The sequence below is a fragment of the Rana temporaria genome, chromosome 7, assembly GCF_905171775.1.
Source record: "Rana temporaria chromosome 7, aRanTem1.1, whole genome shotgun sequence".
Taxonomy (NCBI): Eukaryota; Metazoa; Chordata; class Amphibia; order Anura; family Ranidae; genus Rana; species Rana temporaria.
Genome location: NC_053495.1, coordinates 67,317,432 through 67,339,999, shown reverse-complemented (window position 1 = coordinate 67,339,999; position 22,568 = coordinate 67,317,432). Strand labels below are relative to the sequence as shown.

At 44.2% G+C, this 22,568-nt stretch overlaps 1 protein-coding gene across 1 annotated transcript; it reads left to right on the top strand.

The window, feature by feature from the left end:
- The first annotated feature begins 52 nt into the window (after positions 1-52).
- Positions 53-19,599, top strand: POLR2F (RNA polymerase II, I and III subunit F). Its single transcript, XM_040359546.1, has 5 exons — positions 53-192; positions 7,327-7,396; positions 8,159-8,289; positions 9,285-9,356; positions 18,670-19,599. The coding sequence occupies exons 1-5, from the start codon at positions 173-175 to the stop codon at positions 18,758-18,760; spliced, it is 384 nt and encodes a 127-aa protein (XP_040215480.1). The 5' UTR covers positions 53-172; the 3' UTR covers positions 18,761-19,599.
- Positions 19,600-22,568: the final 2,969 nt, after the last annotated feature.

The window sequence follows — 22,568 nt, the reverse complement described above, 5'->3', positions numbered from 1 at the left end:
GCGATAAAGCAGGTCGTTGTGTTCCGTTTCCTGCTCCAAGTGAAGCCTGTGGGCGGGGCATAGTGGATACTCAATTCCTTTTCCGGTCCCGGTGTGTTCGGTCTTCCTGAGTCGCAGCTAGTTGTGTTCGAGGTACTGGAAGGAGAGGAGCTGAGTGAACGGCGGCGGAGAGATGTCGGATAACGAGGACAAGTGAGCGTTATTAGCGGGCATTGTTTAGCGTCATGTGTGAGGGAAGCCATTGTGTGCTCTGCTTTATACATGCGGCCACTTCACTAGCCATGTGTCTGTACATTCCCTTCCTGCAGGTTCTCATATTTGTGTTATGGCTGAACGCCTAAAGGCAGAGCTTTCTTTTATTTTGGGTGTAGTAAGGGAGGGTTATACCTCAGGTAGGGTTGTTTGCCATCTCTGTCCCATTGAGACTTCTCGTTTTTTACTTTTTCACAACCACAATAGGAAGTGAGAGGAAATCTCAGCAAAGTGAGGGAGTTTCTGGTTGTCACCAGAACAGGTGTCCCCCATTGGAAGATTTCCCCTTCATTTCTGTTTTGGTGACTGTGTGTGATATATATATATATATATATATATATATATATATATATATATATATATCTCTATCTATCTATCTATCTCTATCTATCCTTCATGTTTAGTGACAACAGTCACCAGGACAGACAGAGAGGGGGATTCTATCTAAGGCCACAGACCTAGTGGAAAAATAGTGCTGGAACTACAGCCCCGTACACACCAATCAGTGTTTTTTTGTGTTTTTTTTTTTTTGGAAAAAATAAATTTATTTTTAAAACAAATCGCAGTAGGCGTGTATTTGGTTTGCGCATAAGTTATTGTGTCTACAGAATAGGGGATAGATTTAGGGACTTCTATTTTTTTTTTATTGTTTTTGCTGGTAATGGCGGCGATCTGGTGACCAGTGATATTATTACATTGATTAGTGCTATAAAAATGGCATGATCAATGTAAAAATGACACTGGCAGGGAAGGGGTTAACACTAGGGGGTGATCAAGGGGTTAAGTGTGTTATCTCTGCTTTTTTTAAATATAAGTGTGTAGGGGGGAATGGCTCACTGAAACATGACAGATCACTGTTCCCGATCACTAGGAGCAGTAGATCCCTGTCTGTCACTAGGCAGATCACGGGCTGCCAGTGGACATCAAGTCCACAGGACCCGCGTCAGGCATGCGCCCGCTATCCTGCTTTTACGGACTGACGTACAGGTATGTCATACTGCGGCAGGTTGCCTTTCCTGCACAAACTATCTGTGTCGGCAGGTCCCTCACCTTGTAAAACAACCCATTCAGTTTAAAATAGAAATGAAAGGCAAATCATTTGTGTGTAGATATAAAAAAACATAAATACACTTGTGTGATCATGTTCCCTCTGAAAGAACTGGGGGAAGAAAACATCAGTACACTGAACTTTCCAGTGAAAGGCAGTGCAGGGGTGGGGGTGTGTCAGGACAAGTCTCATCATTGGAGGGGAGCAGGCTGAGTTCCCAGCACAGCTAGAGAACTAACCACACTGTGCTCTCCTGCCTAGTGTGGTCAGTATTTAATAGAAAAGCAGAGTGATTGGCAGGAGCTCCAGGAATTTCACACAAAGGAAGCAATACAAAAAGAACAGGATTTTTTTCATAAAAGTGCATGGTACAGCAGGCGCTTATAAGGAATATGAAATGATGGGTTTACAGATTCAACCACTTGCTGGCTGCCCTATAGCAGTTTTACTGCCACAGGGCAGCAGGTGTGTGTGTGTGTGTGTGTGTGTGTGTGTGCACGTATGTGTGCACACACGCACGCGTGCGCGCGATCTCGCACTTCCGCCTACAGGGTGTTGGGCAATCAATGTCTTCCAGTACCCGCCTATCATCGGGTGGAGACTCGCAATGGAGCGCTGCCTATGTAGACAAGGTTCCGTTCTGACAAGGGGGATCATGAGTTCTGTGTTCCTGCGTAGCAGGGACTCAAATCCACCTCTTTCCCTAGTAAAAGCAGCACACATTTAACCCTTTGATCGCTCTAGATGTTTAACCTCTTCTCAACTAGTACAGTGACAGTGCATATTTTTAGCACTAATAGCTGTATTAGTGTCAGTGGTTCCCACAAAGTGTCAAAAGTATCAGTGTCTGATTGTCTGCTGCAATATCCCAGTCCCGCTATAAGTCGTTGATCACTGCTATAACTAGTATAATAAAAAAAAATGTGGTATATATCATAGTTTGTAGACGCTATAACCTTCGTGTAAATCTATATACGCTTATTGATGTTACTTTTTTGGTAAAAAAAAAAAAAACAGAATACATATTGGCCTAAATGTATAAAGTTGTGTCAAAGCTGCACTCTAGCCTTAGGGTACGTTTCTACTAGTGCGACTCCAAAGCTGTGCGATTTTTTTTTTATTTTTTTTTTTTTTTTTTTTTTTTTTTTTTTTTTTTTGTATGACTTTGAGTGCAGCTTTGGTCCAACTTTACACTCTGGATCAAATTTGCATCAAAAGTTGAATCAAGGTAGTGCAGGGAACTTTTTCAAAGTCACTGGTTTTCAAAGTCGCATAGATAGGAATGTTTGCCATTGAAATCAATGAGCTTTGATTTGTCATGCGACTTTGTGTCCAAAGTTGCATGACAAATTGCACTAGGGAAACGGAGCCTTAACCACTTAAGGACCCATCCACTCTGATGTACGTCGGCAGAATGGCACGGCTGGGCACAATCGCGTACCTGTCTCTTTAAGCCCAGTCGTGGGGTCACGACCCGCGGACCCGATCCTCGCCGGTGTCCCGCAATCGGTCATCGGAGCTGAAGAACGTGTGTGTGTGTGAACACACCTTCCCCGTTCTTCATTGTGGCAGTGTCAGTGATCATCTGTTCCCTGATATAGGAAAAGACGATCACCGACGTCGCACGTCCAGCCCTGCCCCACATACAGTTAGAAACACATATGAGGTCACACTTAACCCGCTGCAGTGCCCCCTAGTGGTTAACTCCTAAACTGCAATTGCCATTTTGACAGTAAACAATGCATTTTCATAGCACTAAGGTCTAGGCATGCCTTTTTAGGAATGACGACAACCTTTTTCAGGAAGTGAAAGACAGCTTGGCAAATTCAGATAAAGGGAGATGGCGTTGTTAAAGAACAGAAGGAAGCTGATTGTCTTGCTTAGATAAGATGTTCTAAGCTAAAAAATCAGCTAGCCAGAAAATGAATTATATCAAAGAAAACGATATCTAAAATACTATTAATAGGATAAAAAATAATTTTTGACTGGACTTCCACTCTAAGTACTCTGTATGCTCTGAATTGGAAGTCTTCATTAGGGACCCAAAATGTGCAAATTCAGAAAGATTTGTGTGGGGAAGAACCCCCATACACCAACTACAGAGACTTTGGTCTTGAAGCGGTTAACCCAGGGCTCAACAAAACTCAGGCGCCAGGTTGCAATGGCGACTGGAAATTGCACCCTGGCGCCTGAATTACACTGCAGCAGTTGCGCAGACTAGCGTCGGGCTGGCTGATTAATTGAGGCTGTGGCTTTTGGAGCGGGATACACGTTCCATCTTCGAACCGGCGCCCTCTGGTGGACAGTGCTGTGATGAGAGCAGCTTGCTCTTGCAGCGCGGCTTGCTCTCACTGCCCGCCCACCTCCGAAATCATCTTCCCAGGTTGACAGCTGGGCTTGAGCGTTGCTAGGCGGGGGTGCGGGCTGCACCTGGGTGATGCACACCAGAGGGGTCCCACTGACGCAGCAAGGGAGGCGCAGGAGTCGGACCGAAGCCGCCAGCACCTCCGCGCTGTTCTGAGGTCTGTACTGTACACTCTCTATTAAGTAGATGGACATGTGCGGCAGGGGAGGAGTGCCTATGCTGATGGGGGTCTGCACCAAATTGGGTGTCTATACTGCAGTGATCTGTACTAAGGGGGGATTCTATACTGATGAGGGGGTCTGCACTAAGGGGGTGTCTATACTTCTGGGGTCTGTACTAAGGGGTGGGGGTGTATACTTTTGGGGTCTGTACTAGGGGGATTCTATAGTGATTGGGGGGGGGGGGGGTCTGCACTAAGGGGGTGTCTATACTTCTGGGGTCTGTACTAAGGGGGATTCTATAATGATGGGGGGTCTGCACTAAGGGGGATTGTATACTGATGGGGGAGGGGGGGATTCTACACTGATGGGGGTATCTGTACTGAGGGAGGGGGGTCTGTTCTTAGTGAAGGGGATCTATAGTGCCGGGGGTCTGTACTGAAGGGGGCGGGGAGACACAATTTTTTTTCCCACACCATGTAACATCAACCCTAGTGACGCCACTGTCAGAGCCACCTCATCAGTGCCACCCCATCACTGCAGCCTCATTAGCGTCGTTCATCAGTGAGTGCCACCTGTCAGTGCCCATCAGCACAGCCTATCAGTGCTTATTAGCGCAGCCTCATCAATGTCACCTAACAGTGCCCATCAGTGAGTGCCACCTGTCGGGATCCTCTGATGGGCACTGATAGGTGGCGCTGATGAGCACTGATAGGCTGCACTGATTAGATAGCACAATAGGTATTGATAGGTGGCACTGACATGTGATACTGATGAGGCTGCGCTGATAAGCTGCACTAATGGGTACTGATAGGCAGCAGTAATGGGCGATGCTGATGGGCACTGATAGGCTGCACTGATCAGGCCGTGCTGATGGGCACTGACAGGTGGCACTTATGGGCACTGCTAGGCTGCACTGATGAGGTGGAGCTGACAGGCAGCACTGACAGGTAACACTGATGAGGCTGCACTGATTGGCTGCATCAGCGCAGCCTCATCAGTATCGCCTGTCGGTGCCCATCAGTGCCGCCTATCAGTACCTATTGGTGCTATCTAATCGGACTTTGACAAAGCGTCCTGGCACGCGAAACATGTCAGTCACGGCTCACCACAATTACCTTTGATGCCCCCATATGTTTGCAGTAGTACACTGTAGTTGATGTGTTGTGCTGACACCCGGGGAATCCATTTAGTGACGCTAGCGCCAGTACTTCTACTGCTCGTTTTTTGCTCCCACCGATTGGCTCCTGGAGTCACCTGATGTTTGATGGACGGTGTCCGGACACCTCCTCCTCTCTCCCTGTGTGACTCAACAAGGCTTCCGTCTCCCCCTCCTCGCTTCCGTGTGACGCGGCCGCGTCACTGAACCGGCTTGGTGGTTCCCTTCCAGGACTTCCCCCGCCGCTTGAGATCCTTGTTGCGAGGAGGCACTTCTTTTCCATCAGCCCCTGAACCAGTGTGGTCTAAACGGCAGTATCCTCCCTGCATGTAAACAGCGCCAACATCTGCTCCCAGCGTGGTTGTCATCTCTCCACTGACGGATTCCATCTCCCTGCATAGAGGCGTACTAGCGGCTGCTGTTGTTGAGGTATCGTATCACCTCTGCATACTAGCGTATGCACACCATTTGGATCACATTTTCAACATCTTCCCCGAAGCGTGTGTGTTTCCACTCTACCATCACCACATGAACTTCTGCTTATGTATTGTGGACTATTTTCACTAGATTTTAAATGTTCTATTTTGCTGTGTGCTATTTGCGGCTATTTCAATTATTCATGCATATGTGTTTTTTATAAAAAAAAATTAGACTATAAAGTGACATTCACTAAACCCCTGTGCGCTGTATTTTTTGTTCTTTTGCTATCTAATCGGTGCCCATCAGAGCAGCCTCATCAGTGCCACTTTTTTTTTTTTTTTTTTACTTTTTGGTCTTTTTTTCACGTGGCACCAGGCCCGAGCAATTCTTATTGCCTGACGCACCAGACATGCAGTTCTGGGCTCTGGGCAGCTAATTTAAAAAACTGGCTCCTAACTTTTTTAGCTGGCTCCTAGATTCTAAGCAAATTTGTCAAGCCCTGGGTTAGCCCATTTTGATGTAAGTGCAGAACAGGAAACGCCCTGCACCGATCTATGAGCGGTGTGAAGCGGTACACACTTGAACGTAGGAGCGGTGGACTGATTGTGACTGAGAAGGCTAAGCTGTGTGTTTTTTTTTGGGACCCCTGGAGCAGTCAGGGACTTTAACCTTATCGGACCAGGTTTATGTGGTTGGCAAGCTATATCTTTACATTGTGCCACAAGTGTCTGGACTATTTGTTTTCTAGTTTTTATGCCGAGGGAAGCTATTTTGTGTTGGTCTTTATTCCTTCAAAAAAAAGGTAACTGCTTTTACCATCATGCTTGGCTAATGATCTCGGTTTTTATATCAGAATGTAAATAAGCTGGTTCCTGGGCAGGAGGCTTCTACGTCCCAAAGGATCTCCACTCTCCTCCACGTGTAATGTAACAAACATGGAGAACTACTTTTTGGATTGTCCCCATAACTTTTATTAGAAACAAGTTAAAGTGGAGGTCCATCCTTAAAAAAAAAAAAAAAATAGGCTCCAAAAAAATTGGAAAAAATATATATTAAATTTACCAGAAATGTCTGTTAGGCAGATTGTCCCAATCTGCCACTTCCTCTTCCGCTGGGATCTTCTCTCTTCTCCTCCTCACGTTGCCTCCTGGGAACTGGGTGTCTCCCAGAGGACAGCCGCCTATTCACAAAGCGCCGCAGTAAATGGGCAGTGAAGCCGCAAGGCTTCACTGGCCGTTTCCCTTGGTGAGGCTGGTGGCACCGGCACACAATCCAGAGGATGGATTGGCCTCGGAGAAGCCGATATCGTGGGCATGCTGGACAGGTAGGTGTGCTTATTAAAAGTCAGCAGCTACAGTGTTTGTAGCTGCTGACTTTTAATTTATTTGTTTTTTCCCAGCTGGACCTCCGCAGTTAAATCTGGACCTCTTGGCAGTGGTGTGGCACTTTAGTTGGCATTTTTATTAGGTAGCAACAAAAACCTGACAGGTGTTCTAGCCTTCCTCGCTCTCTCTAAAGCTAAAGTTATGCTTTCAGTTATATTTTAACATGTAAAGTCAACACAAATTTTGGATAATGCAAGAATAAGAAGGAAGGTTTGGACAGCCGCACTCCAAAAAATTGTTCCTTTTTATTGTCACAGCAAAAAAAAAACGGATACAAACTGATGCGTTTTCAGACTGTAACTCAGTGCTTGGTTACAAATTTTGGATAGTGTGAGGAATGGTCAGGACTCCTGTCTCTCCCATTTGGGGAGATTATCCTTCACTTCCTGTTTTCAGAAGTTAGAGGAGATCGCGCCAAAATTTGGAATATTCCCTCTAAGACTGTTACCAGAACAGATATCACCTTTTGTAAAATAAATTCCTTCAGTTCCTGTGAGAACGCAAACATTTTGGATTTTCCATCTGTTTCTGTCTTCCAGTTTTGATGGTGATGATTTTGATGATGCCGAAGAAGATGAAGGACTTGATGACTTGGAAAATGCTGAGGAGGTCAGTCATCTAAAATTCTTAATTTTTGTTCGTAGGCATTTATAAGGTATATCAAGGCTAAAAAGTGGGTAGCTGGCTTCTTTTAACCCTTTTACTGTCACTCCTAGAACTATTAACATCGGTGCAGTAAAGGGCTAAAAACAGCCACATGGATACAGTAGCAACCATGAGCCACACCATAGCTGGCTATATATATATGTATATGTATATGTATATGTATATGTGTGTGTGTGTATATATATATATATATATATATATATATATATATATATATGTGTGTATGTATTTTAAGACACTCCCCTGTGACTTCTGGAGGGAGGTTGGGCAATGGTGGCAGAATATGCACTGTTACAAATAGAGTTGCATTGAAATGTCGGCAGAATGAAAAAACGGCCAATACCAAAATGGGATGTGGTGTGCCCTGGGTCCTGGCGCACCCAGTCCTCCCCTCGCTGCAATCTCCGTGTTTCACAGAGCTGAATTGCTTGGCCGCAGTAACAGTGTTCCGCCTCCTGTGATAGATGGCACACTGATCTAATGGTGGGACATTGTTGCTGTGCCCGAGCAATTCAAATCCAGCCTTGTGACACACGGAGATCACTGCTGATGCAGGCACAGGCAGCCTGTAAATCATGGGCACCGGCAGGTTGCATATCACAGGCACTGGTGGGCTGCATGTGCACTAGGGCTTAGTAAATAAGGCTCTGACTTCCATCACCCAATTATGTGCAAGCAAAAACTTAATTTTTATTTTTATTTTAGGAAGACCGGGAGAATGTTGCAATCTTACCAGCTGGTGAAGGACAACAAGCAAACCAGAAACGAATCACAACAAATTACATGACAAAATATGAAAGGGCACGTGTTTTGGGTACCAGAGCACTACAGATAGCGTAAGTATGTAGGGACATCGAACCTACAAAAGGCAAACAAGTATATCAAGTGATAACGAAATGATGGTTTATTTTCCAAACACTGAAGAAAAGATGGCACGAATCGGCCTAATTATCACATATTCTGCTTGTAAATTAAAAGTTTGAAAAGTAAAAAGAAAAAAAATGCCTATGTTGGGACACTTGCCTGTCCTGGAGTCCAGCGCCGTCAGCAGCAGACGACGAGTGATCGCTCGTCCCTCTGCTGCCCCACCACCATCCTCGGTGAGGGAACCAGGAATTGAAGCATTGCGGCTTCACTGCCCGGTTCCCTACAGCGCGAGTCGCGCTGCGCCGTGCTGACTGGTCCCCGCTGTGTTCTGGGAGCCGAGTGTTTCCCAGAACACAACAGAGGGGGGGGGGGGGATAGACTGGATCAAACGTCCTGTCTGCAGTCTACCCGCAGACTGTGTGGCCAGAAGTGGGTGCAAATTCCTCTTGGACAGGTATCTGCACCCCCCTTCCCCCTGAAAGGTGTCAAGACGTTTTGAAGCAGGTGGAAACATGGCCACGTCTCCAGTTCCAGCATTGTTCAGTGATGATCTTGGCTGTACTGAAACTTATATACAAAGATGTATGAATTCAAGCATGATATATCTAGGTGCCCTGCAATTCCAGGTTTTGGTCAAATAAATGGAACCTTTCAAGGCACTAAAAATGATGTACTGTAGTTTGCATTTATTTACTTTTCCTGAAACTGCAAATTTCCTGGCTGTCATGCTGATGCAGTGGCTTAATTACTATAGTGTCACTGTCCCAGAAAGGTTATGCTAGAATCCGCTTACCATGAAAAGTGTATGATTTAAAGCAACCCATGCTCCCCACCCCCGATGTATACTTGCCTGCATCCTTCTGCAATATTTTTCTATGTTGCAGCTGAAATCTTTATTCCGCTAATCATGCATGTTTTTCTACTTGCTTTTGCTTAAGTAAACTTTGTTTTTTTCTTCTTTTAGAATGTGTGCACCTGTTATGGTGGAGCTTGAAGGAGAAACTGACCCATTGCTTATTGCTATGAAGGAACTAAAGTAAGTCTTTCAGATATACCTTTTTTCCTTGTGTATTTTCTTTAGGTCGGCTAATATTTTAGAAAAAGTAAAGTTTTGAATACAATTCATCAATTATATCTCGTCTTGCGCAGCACACTGCTGCGCAAACTGTTGGCGTGATGTAAATACTGTATAAAATACATTTATAAAGGGCTGAAATTATTATTATTTTTTTTTTTTTTTACTGTACTTTCAGAAAGCTTCAGTTTATCCAAGTAATTTATGAAACAAGTCACTATTTGATTCTTGGAGGTTTTCACTTATAGCTTCTTTCCATGCTGGTGTCATCTTTTAGGACCGTGATGGGGACAACCATCCCTTTTCACGGAAAAACACACAGAGAACAACCTAAACGCCCCAGATGCTCCATCGTAGTTGTGAAGGTTGCTTTCTATGTACTCTGGTTTGGTATAACTGCGCAAAGCATTAGGTGGAATTGATCAAAACTGGACATCTGGAGCAATTGTGGATGACAGTTGATCAGCTTTTCAATGAAAGATTAAAGTTGATTGGTTGCCAAGGACAGCTGCTCCAGTTTTGATAAATCTCCCTTTGTGTGTCTTCTGTTTGCTTCAACGAGTTCCCAGAGAAATCTGTATTTTAAGGCCATTGCTGACTCCAACCTGAAATTGGTAGTTCAATGGCTGCTTCTTGTTAGTACATTTCGAGTCACCGACCTGAAATAAGCATGCAGGCAGTAAAGCCAGAAAATAGTCAGCTACTGATCTGCATGCTTGTTGGGGCTCGTTACTTGCACATCCCTCTGGATCAACATAATAGACAGCAAACTGATGTTTAGAGATAGAAGTATTTTTTTTCTCCTTTCAGTTTTCCTGAAGCCTTTCGAACAAAAAGTTTGAGTTTGGTTTGTTTTCTTTGAAAACTGCTATTGCAATAACTTGTGATGCTTGGATTTTAGCTGGTAAAGCTATTTTCGAATGCCTCCCGATAAGCCGTTAGAGATATTGACCATGCCAAAGCTTTGCTTGGCTCAAAGAGCCCTTTTGAAAGTCTGAGTGTGGGCTTTTTTAAAACCTTGCTTTTATGCAATTCCCTTCATGGGTGTGTTTTTTTTTTTTTTTTTTTTTACCTATAATTGTAAATCTACCAGAAAAGGAAAAATATATATTTCTGCTTAAATTTTTAAAGCAATGGGGCTTTTTACTAACCACAAGGATTTGAGACTAATTACACCTTTAGGCCCCTTTCACACTTGTGCTACTACAAAGTCATTTTAAAGTCATTTATTAGGCAGCTCCGGGGGCCTTCTCCCACGCTCCGCTGTATTCTTCCAGCTCTTTTAATAGCGTTGGCCCGGTCTTCTCTGCTGTTTCCTTTCCTCCTTCTCTTCCGATGTTGACACAATGCTCTCTCCCGCTGTAATGCCGGGTGCGCAACGATTTATACAGGCATGGGACGTGGTCGACCCCCGCCCCTTATGACGGCAGTCCTATCATGCCCTGGGTGGTGATGACACAAGGGGAAGTGTTCACCGGGTGACATCACCCGGTGACCACGCCCCATGCCTATATAATTTGTTGCGCACCCTCAGCATTACAGCGGTAGAGAGCATCGTGTCAACGTCGGAAGAAGACCGGGCCAACGCTAGTAAAAGAGCTGGAAGAAGATAGCGGAGGACCCCGGCAGAAGACACCGGAGAGCGGGAGAAGAGAGTGAAGAAGTCGGAAAGAGACCCCCGAAGTCAGAAGAAAACCCCCGGAGCTGCCTTATAAATGACTTTAAAAATGTGTGTGTGTGTGTGTGTGTGTGTGTGTGTGTGTGTGTGTTTTTGGCACTTCCCAGATTCCAATAAGCCCCATCGCCAGCAGACCCCGACAACTAACGGCTAGGGTTGTCAAGAAGGGGCCCTTGTTCTTAACATGGGGGCAAGGTGCTTTGGGGTAGGAGGGGCGCAGGGCCCCCCTGCCCCAAAGCACCCACCCCAAAGTTGAGGGCATGCAGCCTGGTATGGTTTAGGAGTGGGGTACTTGCTCGTCCCCACCCCCTTACCTGACCGACCAGGCCCTTTTTTTTTTGGCGTTGAGTTTCCCCTTAAAATCTATACCAGACCGAAGGGCCCAGTATGCTTATGAAGGAGGAACCTATGCCAGTTTAAAAAAATAAATAAAAAATTGGTGTGGAGTTCCCCTTCATGCACAAGTCGCATGCCAAAGTCTGATCTGGTCAGAAAAATAGTGCAGGAACTACTGTACTTTGAAGTCCGCGCGACTTAGTCATGCCAATATGAATGGTAGTCATTCAAAGTCATGGAGAATGACTTGTCATGCGATTTTTTTTTTTTTTTTTTTTTTTTTTTTTTTTTTTTTTTTTTTTTTTTTTGGCCATCCAAAATCGTGGCACAAGTCGAAGTGTGAAAGGGGTCTTGGCAAGAAGTTGGGGAATTCCAAATGCCACATCTTCTGGTAGGTCAAGGCAATTTTCCTTCCCCCTAATGAGTTTCCTAGATCTATTTAAAGCAGAAGTATGGCCAAAGCTCCTTTTGTGTGTAAAACTCCCCGGCGTCAGGTCCGTAATATCGTATGGACCTGGCTGCTAAATGGGTTAATGCATGAGTGATATAATGTATACTTCTGCGCTGCCATTAAGCTTCAACTCCTAATCTACAAATGCCACCGAGCTGCCACTAATATCCTTTTAAAGTACAAGTTTTTAGTTTTGGACCGAGTGGAGATGGATTGGAACTGATCGGTTTTAATTGTCTGTGTCCCTGTTAGGAAGATTCACCATCTCAAAGTAAAAAAAAAAAGTAATGGAGGGGAAATCTTCTAATGGGGACACTAGTTCTGGTGGTCTCCAAGAGATTCACTTTGCAAGGATTTCCTCACTTCCTGTTTTGGCTATGGAACAGGAAGTAAAGGGAAATCTCCCCAATGGGACATGGCAAAAAATAAACTTTCAGGATGACCCTCCCTTAATCTGTCCAGAAAGGGGGGGGGCTTGTTCGTATAGTTCTACTTTAAATGTCTTCCCACATCCAAAATGTGCCACAAAAGATTGCGTAATGCAATGAGTGACACAACGCTCCCCATCTGTATCTCTCACCATTATGAGAATTTCCTTTTTAAATCCCACAACTCCGGTGCTCCAACAGCTATTGCATTTCGCTGTACGTATATAAAAAAAACAAGTCCTTTCAATTTATTCATAGTGAACATCTAGATATTCAAGGAAGTGATGCTACTTCAGTGTTCTATAAAACAAAGCAACCATGTGCTCCACCATCATGCACTCTAAAATCTCAACTGAGATACCAGACCCATCCAGGAATATAGGTCTAATGTGCTTGTCCCCTCTCTAGTGACCAGTGGGCTCGATTTCGCTTTCACAGTAAGGTTTCTGATCTAGAATATTTTAGGTCAGCGAGTTCCCTTTAAGATATCAATCCCTTTATATGGTGGCTAGAGGCTAACTCAAAACACATATACCACCATAATGTAGTATGTTTACATGTGCCCTTTATTTAAAACCTATTGCACTTGATACCAAAAATCTGGTGCTCCAACAGCTATAAGTATCAATTACCGGATTTAAAGGAAATGTTATGATATATTTCTTGAAGCACTGGAGCTGTGGTATCACTTATTGCATTACGCAAACACATTTTTTTTTTTTTTTTCTTTTTTCGTGGCAGCGTTGTCTGCAATGAGCCGCAAATGGCTGCGGGAGCTGTCGGCCTCCCATTGCTTTCAGTGGGGCTTCCCACCTGCAGCTATTTGCAGGGAACCCCCACTGGGTCGCCAAGCTAATCGCAGAAGGCCTTATTTGTAAATGGATATATATGTGTAGCGCTTGGACAATGATAATCGTAATGAGCATTGAAAAAATAAATGTGGATGTATATATCATTCAAACAAATGTTCATATAAGAACATGTATGCATCAATTAGATGTCAACTGACAAAAATGGTAAATATATGATGATAATAATAATAATGTCCATATATGTTGAAGATCTACCAAGTGAATGAGTGAAAGATATCAGAACATCAAATGAGTGACTTCCATGTGTAGTACTCCCACCACCAGAAAGACTGCAGGCTTACCAGAACAATTGGACTTAGGGGGACTTGCGTACGTAAGTTGAACTCCCGCTGATCGGAACCCCCCCCCTCCAGTGTCACATTTGACACCTTTCAGGGGGTGCAGAGACAGGTATTTGCACCCACTTCTGGCCACACAGTCTCGGGCAGACTGCAGACATTGCATCACTCCCCCCCCCCCCCCCCCCATTTGTGTGCTGGGAACACTCGGCTCCCAGTACACAGCGGGAGCCAATCAGGCGCAGCGCAACTCACGCATGCGCCGCAGAGAACCGGGCAGTGAAGCCGGAGCGCTTCGCTTCCTGGTTCCCTCACCGTGGATGGCGCTGGACTCCAGGACAGGTAAGTGTCCTATTATTAAAAGTCAGCAGCTGCAGTATTTGTAGCTGCTGGCTTTTAATATTTTTTTTTCAGCGGAGCTCCGCTTTAAACGATCGATGCTCAAACAAACATCATGGCCTCTGCTGGGCAAAAAGTTGGAATATGGCAAGACCTGTGCTGGAGAGTGGAATCCCCGGGCTGGTTTCTCATAGGATATCAACGGTATAAAGAGATGGAAAAGAAAAGTGGCCACATAGCGTAATCTTGTTTGAGTATAAAAAAAGATTTATTGCAGCTATTGCTCTTACATGTAGCTGGAATATCGCACGCTTGTATATACAAGTGAGGCGGCAGTGGAGTCCTCGCCCTTTGCCGCCCAGTGAGCATGCTCGTGGGTCCCGGAAACTCGATGTTTCTGGGCGGCCCGCGATTGCGGTCGGCAAAGGCAGAACAGGGGATGCCTTTTTGTAAACAAGGCATTCCCCTATTCTGCCTAATGACACTGTCACTGATGGCTGTTCCCCCATGATCAGGAACGGTCATCAGTGATGCGTCACGTGTTGCCACGCCCCCTAACGGTAAGAATCAATCCCTAGTACTGACTTAAAGTGGTAGTAAACTCTGTACTATCACTTACAGGTAAGCCTATAATAAGGCTTACCTGTAAGTATAAAGAATCTCCTAAACCTTCCCCTCGCAATGCGCTGCTGACTGCAGTGGCGCATGCGCAGCGGGGATCTTCGGCTAAAGGCCTGGCAGCTGCCGGACAGAAGTCTTCCGCGCATGCGCGATACCCAGAAGACACGCCGAGGCAAGATGACATCTCCCTCGCCGTGGACCAGGTAAGTTCCCCTAACCTCGTTCCAAGGTAAGTATTTCATACTAGCTCATTATGGCTTTTGCTTTTCAGGTATGAAAAAACAGCAGCGGCTTTACTACCGCTTTAACCCCTGCAGCGCCACCTAGGGGTTAACCCCTTCACTACCAGTGTAATTTTTACAGTAATCAGTGCATTTTTATAGCACTGATCGCTGTAAAAATGACTGGTCCCAAAAATGTGTCAAGTGTCCACCATAAAGTCACAGTCACAATAAAAATCGATGAAAACTAGTGAAATAAAAAGTATAAATAAAAATGCCATAACTACCCCCTGTTTTGTAGCTGCTATAACTTTTGTGCAAACCAATCAATAAATGCTTATTGTGGTATTTATTATAGTAAAAAGTTAATATTGCATTTTTTATTTTTCAAAATTGTCGCTCTGTTTATAGTGCAAAAAGTAAAAACTGCAGAGGTGATCAAATACCGCCAAAAGAAAGCTCTATTTGTGGGGGGGGGGGGGGAAGGGTGTCAATTTTGTTTGGGAGCCACGTCGCACGACGGCAATTGTCAGCCGAATCGCAAAACGTGGCCTGTTCTTTGACCAGCAAAATGGTCCGGGCTGAAATGGTTTTATAGGCAGAAGGGTTGTGTCGCATGAAATGCATTAAGACCACTTTCACACTGAGGGCGTTTTGCAGGCGTTATAGCGTTAAAAATAGCGCCTGAAATCTGCCCTTAAACAGCTGCTCCTCACACTCCAGTGCGCTGGCAGGGCGTCAGAAAAAGTCCTGCCAGAATCTTCTTTGGCATGCATTGGCAGTGGTGAACTCGCAGCTGCTAATATGCTCCTGGCCATTGAAATCAATGGGTAGCGCCGCCGTAGCCTTTCTCGGCCGCTAGGGGGGTGGGTGGGGGTTAAAAGCGCCCCGCGAGTGGCCGAAATACGCTGCAAATCCGGTAAAATAGCGGCATTTTACCACCGACGCTATGGGCGGCACCAGTGTGAAAGGGGTCTAAAGGGGGGGGGGAGACCCTTCTGTGTGCAGCTTCCCCCCCCCCCCCCCCCCACCTGTCCACCCTTACACCTATCTGAGCCAAATCTTGATTTACTGCTGTGTCTGAGAGCAGCGCATCCCTCCGCGCTCTCTCCCTCACGTGGCATATTGATGGTGGCGGGGGTGTCATTAACAATGTATTGACACTCCTGGCAGTTTGCATATGGCAGTGGGAACTGCCGTGTGAGTCGGGTGCGAGTATAAGTGTGAACCGAGCCTCAAAGTGCATAAATGTGCAATCGGAGGGTTGCAGTAAAAAGCCCTTTTACTGTCTACAAAGAACATTAGATTAAGACTACATTTGCAGATTAGATTAAGACTACATTTAGTCATCAGGTCAACTATGAATTCTCCATCCAAAGTGTGCTTGGTGAGAATGTTGGGGTTATCTGTCCAAAAGATGAAAGTGAACTGGAAATGTAATCTTTTAACACAATGATCCAAAATGTATTAGCAAGTCCACTAAGGAATAGTTAAAAAAAAATAAAAAATAATCAAGGTTTATGACTTGGTGACAATCCTGATTTTCAACCTCACTGGAATGATTTAGGACCCTGTTTCTCAGGCTCCTTTTTTTGCCTCAACTGGCAATGTTTTGGAAATTTCTTTTAGATAAAAGCTGTTTTTTTTTTTTTTTTTTTTTTTTTTTTTTTATATAAATTAAAGCACCAGTGCAAGATGAAAATTTTAAACGCATGACCTGTTGGGGGTACTTGAGGATTGAGTTTGGGAACCACTGTTGTTGCAGGATTTGAAATGGGCGTTTAATGCAGGATACCAATACATTTCTTGCTACTAAAGTAATTTTGCACGGTGGAGTGGCAAAAAAATGTACAGCGACAATGTGTAGGACTGGTGGGCAGCAACAAGTTCTAAGGCCAAGGGTGCACGTATTTAGTTCGTTTTTTCATTTAGCTGTAGGCATTGTTAAAGGAATGTCTTGTGTTCTCTACGCAAATACAGTATTTATTGGCGTATAACACTCACTTTTGTACCCTGAAAATAGAGGGTAAACTGTGCCCGCGTGTTGTATTCAGGGGGCTGTGGAAAGTTTTTTTTTTATATATATATATATATATATATATATATATATATATATCTCCTGACCCTTCCCTCTTAGGTTGCGTGTTATACACGTATGTGTTTATGCGCCGATAAATATGGTATGTGGAAAAAGACACTTTCGAAGTGGTGTGCTTACATTTTTTAACACTCTTGTATGTTTGCTGTTCAGTGTGTTTAGTACTTTGAACCACTGACCTGGCAGCACATGCTAGTTCCAAAGCAATGATTCCTGACACAGCTATGCAAGTAGCATTCTCAGAAAGTGGCCAATGGCTGTGGAATGCCTTGTTCAGTAAGGTGACTTTACCCTTTAACCCAAACTCGTTGTATCTGTGTTTTTACTCAAGGTGTATACCAGGGGTGCCCAACCTTTTGGGGAGTGAGGGCCACTTTAGCGACTTGGTAATCAGTCGTGGTCCACAATTGGTGGATGACAGGTCAGTGTTCACTCTGCATATGCAGAGCAAACGAGGACACAGCCCCCTCTACTCTATGGGGGCTGTGATCCACCCACACAGGAGGGGACTGATCTTGTGTGGTGTGTGGGTTTGGTGTTTTGTTTGCAGATCGGATTGGAGGTAGGCAGGTGTAAAAGGACACAAGTCCGTTTACATCTGCTGCTCCATAGAGGATCACATTTTGGGTCTGCCTGAAAGACAGGTGGACCTGATCGTGTGAAGGGGCCTAAAGCTGCTTTGACACTGATGTGCTGCCGTTTATTTGCACTTTCAGACAGCACACCAAGCCCACAGGTAATAACCAAAGTTTATGGTTCAGTGCAGGTAACGTGCAGGTGCACCTGCGGATCAGTTTGAAGGCAGCCCAGTAACCACTGCAGAAGAAATGTGCCCATATATACAATGTGATTTTTAGAATATAAACTGACTTTAATAATCTTCCATATAGAAATCTCCTTTGCTACAGGTATTACAGGTGGAGTGCAATTGGTATTCTGCCAGTGACGAGCTGATGCTATACAGGTAGAATTGGCTTATGCAGCTCTGCTCCCCTGCCGGGCTTCCTCTAGCGATGACCCCATTCAGAACACTGATGCTCTAGGATGGGAACCCGAATTCTGCGCTTGTTGACCCACCAGGGGTGTGGGCCAGCAGTTGGGCACCCTGGTGTGTACCCTCCATTAGTTCACCTTTCCACAAAAATGGAAAGGTGAGCGAACACTGTATGCCTATCCCACACCGGCCCTTGCCTCTGTGAGTGGTTAATGGTTTTGAAATTTGAAGAGCCTAACTTCCCCTTTGTGACCAGTCAGAATCACTCTGCTCCATATCTGAAGCCTTGAGGAAAAGAGGGGGGGAGGATCAGACTTTCAAATCCCCTGGCCACTGCGTGGGTAGTGACCGCTGCTCCCCCCATCGAGATAAGTGTAGTGGGGGCCCGAGGAGTGGGCAGGGTGTACAATGTAAGTTCACTCTTTCTCAAAAAGTAAACTTGTACTTTAACCACTTGTGACGCCTTCTGCTTTATATACTATTGCAAGGTGACTCGCATATGCAAACCGACATACCTGCAAGTCAATCTGTGCATGTGGTACTGTGGGCGGGAAGCTCGCAGCAATCGCCATAATGAGGATCTGCCTATGTAAACACGGCGGATCCCCATTTTGACAGAGATCACCTCCCCCATCGGTGCTATAAAAATGCACTGATTACTGTATTGGTGTCACTTGGTGGTCAATTTGTCCGCCGCAATGTCAGTTCTACTAAAAATCGCTGAACCCCACCATTGCGAGTAAAAACAATAAGTCCCTAAATATTTCCCCTGTTTTGTAGACACTAACTTTTGCGTGAACCAATTGCTATACGCTTATTGTGATATTTTAATAATTTTTTTTTTTTTATCTTCTCCTGTGAATGACTTGAATATAAAGCCAATAAATCCTACTGAAAGCTCTTGAAAGTCAGTAGATTAGTGTGTTGTGTTTACACAATTTTCTTATCTCTCCTACAGAGCCAGGAAGATCCCTATAATCATCAGACGCTATCTTCCTGATGGAAGTTACGAAGACTGGGGGGTGGATGAGCTCATCATTACTGACTAAAGCCACTGGATCTTCCCTTTCTTGGATGTTCCACTTTGTTTTTATGTTTTATTAGTCTACAGTTCCTTCTGATATTGTACAGAAATATTTTTAAATATATATTTTGCAGTATTTATATTTACATGCCAATGTGACAGGAAGATGTTGACAACGTGTACCCATTGTAAACATTTTTGTTCGTAGAGACAGATGTAGCTAGTGAGCATTTTTAAAGTGTTGTAGATTTTGTTATGAGTAAACTACAACTTATTGGCATGAAGAATCTTCTAGGACTATTTTTTTTTTTTTTTTTTCTCTTTGCTGTACGTTTATTATTCTCCTGCATTTAAATTAAGATTACTGTACTTGGCAAATCGGAGTTCTTTGGCTCCCTTGAAGAAATCAGCAGTTTAACTCCAGAATGTAACTAGTACCCCTCCTCAGCCTCTACCCACTACCTGTTCTTACTAGAACAGAAGACTCATTGTATACCTCTGCACCTGTTTCTATGGAAATGCTCAAGGTGGGGACAAATTTCTCAGGAGTATCGGAAAGCTAGATGAATCCCACTCTTTGTTTCATCCAAGTTCGTGGTCTGTTGCTCCTGCGTTCCTGTCACACCTGGGGGACAGGTTAGCTCTGATTCCTGTGCTGCATTCACATATTGTCAACATATCTGCAGATTAAAATGCCAGCCATATGCTAAAACTTTGCTGTCAGCAGGTACAATGCCACTTGAAAAATGTGCAAATATATACGTCTCACTACTTAATCAATTTCAGATTACTTTTTGGGATACAACTGAAGACACCTTTCAACATCCTTTTTCCAAATTGTTTATTAAAATTGATAAAAACGTATTCATTGTGGTCTTAATTAACATCTGCATACAATGTGGATGAAGGTCTAGGTTGATGTATCAGATTAAACGTGAATATCTCTATTAGAACATGTAGAAATATATTTGTAAATATAAGGATATTCCTCATTCCAGCTCTAGAGAGGGACCAGTGGCTGGTTTGGGGGGGGGGGGACTCTTGTGTAACTACACAGCATACAAGCCAGTGGGAGGAACCACAACGTGTGGCAGCAAATACCTGCAGTGGCCAGGCATCTTCAACACAGCAAAGTATCAATACACAGGCGGTGGGAAAATATAAGTATACCGCATCTTGTTTTAGGGCTTTAGGATAATATTCAATTCTGTAGTCACAAGGTCATTTTAACTGCTTCCTGTCCAGCAGCATATACTGAATAAAATACTTTTTGGACTGGAAGAGATCTATACCAGGGGCAGCTTGCAGCCATGATCCTGGTATTGTCTTTCAGAGATGGCGATCGATCAGCTTTCTAGTAAAAGTAATCTGAGTGGCTCTACGTTCACCCGATCACTTTTACAGGGCTTAGAAGGGGCATCGTCTGCTGCTGTTCCTAGGCTCTCCCATCCACCAGGGGTACCTGTGACTACTGTAAATGTTTGGGCTGGCAGCCCACAGAGGAGAATCATCCACTGATACAGCCAGGGAAGCAGCGGATCAAATACCGGTAGATCTTTTTTGGTCGGCTGCTTTAAAGGGCAGAGGAGAGGTATCAGGGGTCTAATAGAACACACACACGTGTGTGTGTATACATACAAATGTCAGGCCTCATTCACATCCTTGGCATAGCAGAAATGGTGAAAAATAGTACTAACATGTGACAAACTTGTGGTGCCTTTATTTCTTAATGGCACCTTATGTGTCGGTGGCAGTTGCGTGTTTTTGACGCAAAAAAAAAACATGACAAACAGCTGTCACTAAACACGCTTGGCTCGGTAACAAAATTTGGTACATAAGCTTTTTTAGCACAGAAGGGTATCTGCCTGAAAGGTGCCAAATGTGACTAGCAGGGGGAGAAAAAGACAATAGGTGGAAGTTCCATTTTAATTTTTTTTGGGTGGAACTCTGCTTTAAAGAGTTGGAAATCATCAACAGGTTTAAAAAAAGAAAGGAAGTTGGGAGGGGGTTAGAAAAACAGACTGCTTTGGTAATGCTAGTGCAGACTGCATATATTGTATGTCATTATGTTTTCTTTTGCCATTAGTGCCACTTATGGCTGCTTAGCTGTTAAAAATATACAGGCTTGAGCAGTCTACAAATGTCAGAGTCTAGTTGATTTTTGAGACCATATCAATTTTGGAAAAAAATGGTCCAGTGACTGGAATACATGCAATATATTGGTACAAATATTCATTTTATTTATGTTATGGCACCTGACCTAAGAGGATGTTGCTGAGGTAATTTGAGAACAGCTTTGCATAGCTTCAGGTGTGAGGGGAAGGTCCAGGCATATACTGTAATCTTGTGAGGTTACCTGTAAGTGGGTACCTAGATGATTGATGTGGGGGCCCATTTGAAACAAAAATAGGATTTCATGGTGAGTGCAAAAATCCTGTTCAGGACAAGACACATTATTGCATTAATAATGGATTATAGGCAGCCACCTTCAGGTGATTGGACATTACCAAAGAAAAAATAATTCAGTCTTCCACTTCCAGCAATTCTCAGTGTGTTTGCTAGTGTTCTTAGGTGATGGATGTGTTTTCTCTTTACTAAGAGAAGCTAGCCATTCTCCTGTGGCAAATTGTTTCTCAAGGCTTCAATTAAGAATGCTGCCATATAGTCAGTGGGGCTCCTATGTGCAGCTTTCTGGATCCATTGACCCCTGGCATGCTTTGGCAAAAGGACTCATCCAGAAAAGGCTGTGGGGCCAGCCTGTAATGTTGCTTGAGACACTACTTCCTGCATGGGTGCTGCTCTCCTTGGCACCATATTAACGACCCGAAAATCAGAAGATCCCTCTTTTTTTGCTGAAATGACTGTTTACAGGGTATAGAGACATAATAGTTAACTGATTCCTTTTAAAAATAGATAAACATCAATCATATAATGTACCTGCAGTTTCTAGTTTTGTTTTTGGATGTTTCCTGCTTCTGGGATGTACAGAGCCAATACAGGGCAGTGATGGTTTGGAAAACAAAACTGATTGGTGCCGAGGGGTTTTAGACACACAGTAATCACACCTCCTTGATTAGTGACCACAGAGAGAAAGCTCTCAGTACTGTGGTCATCAGGAAACAGCCAACCAGGAAGTGTGGAGATCAGAGAAGAATTACAGCAACTTGAGAGCAAAAACGAACAATGAGGACATGAAAACGGCTCTGCATTAAGGTAAAGGAAGCTATTAAGATCAAAAAAATTCTTTACAAACCCTTTTAGTCGCAGCGTGCTGTACATGTCCAGGGCTGTGGTCCATCAGCTGATGGAGCCCTGTCCTGAAGTCTCATTCTGAGGTATGTTCACTAAGACAAATGAAGCTGGTAGCGAGTCTTGTCCCTTGCATTATTCTACGGGACTGAAGAAGATGCTCTGCTGCAGTAAGTCATTGGGGATTATTTATGAAAGGCAAATCCACTTTGCACTACAAATGCACTTAAAAGTGCAGTTGTAGATCTGAGGCGAAGCTCTGCTGATTTTATCATCCAATCATGTGTGTGCAAGCAAAAATTATATATTTTTTATTTTCCTTGCATGTTCCCCCTCAGATTTACAGCGATTGCACTTGTAGTGCAAATTGGATTTGCCTTTCGTAAATAACCCCCATAGACTTCATTCCCTTCCCCCAGGGCCCAGTGTGCTTGGCTTTACTCCCCACTTGGTGCAGACTGCAGTGCTGTGACCGTTTCTGTCTGGGCCCTTCAGTTAAAGGATTTTCGCACTGGGCCTCACTGTGTTTGTGTAGACTTGCTTTCTCATCATTTACTGTGCTTTTTTCTCTGCCAAGCTTTGAC